Raw genomic sequence first — 3,135 nt, 5'->3', positions numbered from 1 at the left:
GTTTAAATAAACAGTTTCATATCCAATAAACAGCCTCAAGTGGTCAACAAAACTACTAAGAACTGCACCCCAAATTGATGATGAAACTAGGTTCCACTGGGACTTTGAGGGCTCAATTCTTTCATCCCCCACAGCGACTGGTTTGTTTCAAATTCAACGCAGGGAAATTCTGTCCGGCGGGTACCACTTGCAGGTACGCACACCTCTGTGCGATCTGCCGCTCCCCGCACCCTCAGCCTCTCTGCAGCGAAGCTCAACAAACATTTAGTCAGGAGGAAAGTGACTCTGCATGAAATGCAATCAATGGACGGTCTACTTAACTACGCTTGCAGTCTTGTTCTACCGGGTCATCCCATGCGTTTCTACGCGTTTGATTAACATTTTATCATTGGCAAACATCTCACTCGTTACACTGGAAAGCTGGCGTCTTTGTTTAGTTGGTATGCCCCACCTTGTATTTGGATCCAATTATTCACTTTATAAAATTCGAGTTTGATACCGTTTGAGCAGGGACTCGCAGTACCATTCACCGATTTTTAGGGGGAGGGGTTGGGGTGTCAGTGGAGCATAGCTCCTGACTCTTCCCTCACCTTGTTTCTTTTTGTCTGGGTGGTGACATTTCCTTGTAGTCAGGTCTTTAGCGCGTGCACCCAGGTTGTTAGTAATTAATTAATTGATTTGATGCTTAATTTGTTAAATTAACGTTTTACCACTCTTCATGGACGATTTATATTGTATTTATGTATTGATCACGTGTCAGGTGTATGTCGAATGTAACAGTCTGAACTTATATAGTCATTCTCTATATTTATCTTATATATTTATATACTCTTTATATTTAATCTTTAGGGGCAGCCTTATGTTCCCATTCTATAAAATGTTTAGCTAATATAACGACATCAGTGGGTGGCTGCCCCATTACACGTTTTGAGTTATCTATATATTAAATTGTTTTTCGTCATTGAATAAAATGATAATTTCCATCCAATTCGGTGTTTGCTTTCTTTGTTTAGTCTTGTACTCGCGTCCTGCGACATAAATCTACTTTCTACTTGTGATTTGGATGTAATTTTTTTTTGGTAAATAATTTTATAATTAGAATTTGACAAAAAAGGAAAATTTTAATTTTAATTTTTTTAGACATATTTTTCTGATATGGATTAATTTTATTTTTGTAAATATTTTTATATTTATTATACATACAAGCAATAATAAATACCAATTAATATAATGCATTTTTTACATTTACAAATTAAATGATAATAATTGATAGCAGATAATATTTTTATATATAATAAGAATGATAATTTATGACTAATTGTGCCTGTTTGTGATTTTTTTTTTACTTTTTTTAATATTTTGTATTATCCAATACGATTGCAATAAAGTTAATTATGAATTATAATCTATTTCATAGAAATTATGAAACATCCTTATTCTGATGTTAGAAATGTTTTAATATATTTTTAATACCAAAATTTTCACAATTTGTATCTTTTATCCTTAGATTGAAATTTTTAACTACAGCATTGTTACAGCTATTAGCTACTTTTGACAATCTTTTATTCATTATACCTGAAAAGAAAATTAATATCTGGTATTAGTATCGACTTGCAGAGTTATTTTCATATTTTCAAATGGTATTTTTTTATCTTTAGAATGAACTTGCAATTCACAAGAAGAAGATATTGGAAGTTGAACATTGGCTCAAGAAGCATATTGAAAAATCAACTCCCAATGTATGTTACACTAAACCAAGTTTAATTTTTACATAGACTTTGAATATATTAAAACCATTGGGCCTGCATAGGATCTCAACCTCCTCTCCCCAATCTGACACACACACACACACACACACACCCACACACACACACACACACTTGTTTTCTCTTTTTCTTCAAATTCTCTATTGATGATACTACTAACAAATGATACTATATTATAACATTAACAAAGGTGCCAGATAAATGACTTTTTTAAATAAAATAAAATGTGATAGAATTCCATTGAACAAAAATTCAACCAAACCAACACGAAAATCCAGGAGATACCACAAACTCTCCTACATGTAACTACCAGTCACAACATCGATTTATGCCACTAACTTTTTCCTGTTGACGATACCTTACTGGGAACAAATTTTTTCGGAGTATAATTAATCCAGATTCAAAAGTGCAATGTATAGTAGTTATCAGCTTGGGAGAAATAAATCAATTAATAATTAGTACAAGACAGTTTTCATACGACAGGTTTTCATGCATCAGGGACGTATCCAGGGAGCCATGGGAGCCGCGGCTCCCCCACCCCCTTTGTACACAGTGTTAAAAATTTAAAGCTTATTCTTGAGCCAATACAAATTCTTTCCTGGGATCACTCAAAATGAATACTTCTAAACATGTAAATATTCATCAGTACACATTTTTACATAGGCCTAATAGAACACATAGGCCTAAGCGTGATTTTAAAAAAAATCTTAAATCCATAAATCTCAGGCCAGTTCTTTTAAGATAGAAATGCGATACTGTGGTTCAATTTCGTTTTTATCCTTTTGCAAGTTTCTTTAAATGTTTGTTTAATAATACTACTACTAATAGTAATAATGATAATAACAATGATGGTGATGACGATAGTAATAATTGATATTAATATTAATAACAATAAAAAGTGAAGAAAATGTGATTTGTTGATCATAATATAGTATATATTGTTAAAGCTTAGTAAGCTATAATTATGCCTAAGTTGTCCTGGATATTAAGAAGATCCCTGATAAAAGATCATGAGAAATTTGTTGGCGTTTAATTTTGACTATAATGGTAATGTGATGATGATGAATTTTACTATATAAAAGTGTCATTTCTGGCCATCTAGGTACTATTTCCTCAAATTTTCTCACCTCAGCTCCAACCATTGTGGGGCTGAGGTGGGTGTCGACTCACAAAATGCCCTCCCCCTCCACCTTTCAAAACAGATCTGTGCCCTTCGCTGAGTATGACATTAAACTCCATCGAGTCGGCTCCTGATGTATGTCTTAGTGACTGCTGTTTGTTTTTAGGATGTGATCTGGTTTTTCATGTACATTTTTCGTGATTATGACTATTCTGGATAAAGAATGTTTTGAGCAGAGGTGGATTCAAG

At 33.3% G+C, this 3,135-nt stretch overlaps 1 protein-coding gene across 1 annotated transcript in view; it reads left to right on the top strand.

The window, feature by feature from the left end:
* Window positions 1-1,658: 1,658 nt before the first annotated feature.
* The window catches only part of LOC117115543 (cell cycle checkpoint protein RAD17-like), a gene marked incomplete at its 5' end in the record, with an annotated part of 20,700 nt that continues 19,223 nt past the window's right edge, over window positions 1,659-3,135 (top strand). The window contains 1 exon segment of the mRNA XM_033259386.1: window positions 1,659-1,743. Within this exon segment, the coding sequence (XP_033115277.1) occupies window positions 1,659-1,743 (85 nt within the window).

The sequence above is a fragment of the Anneissia japonica genome, unplaced genomic scaffold (genome assembly GCF_011630105.1).
Source record: "Anneissia japonica isolate Jap-2015-1 unplaced genomic scaffold, ASM1163010v1 scaffold287616_len25805_cov114, whole genome shotgun sequence".
NCBI lineage: Eukaryota > Metazoa > Echinodermata > Crinoidea > Comatulida > Comatulidae > Anneissia > Anneissia japonica.
Note: the sequence above shows the minus strand (reverse complement) of the source record. Positions and strands in the feature narration are given on the sequence as shown.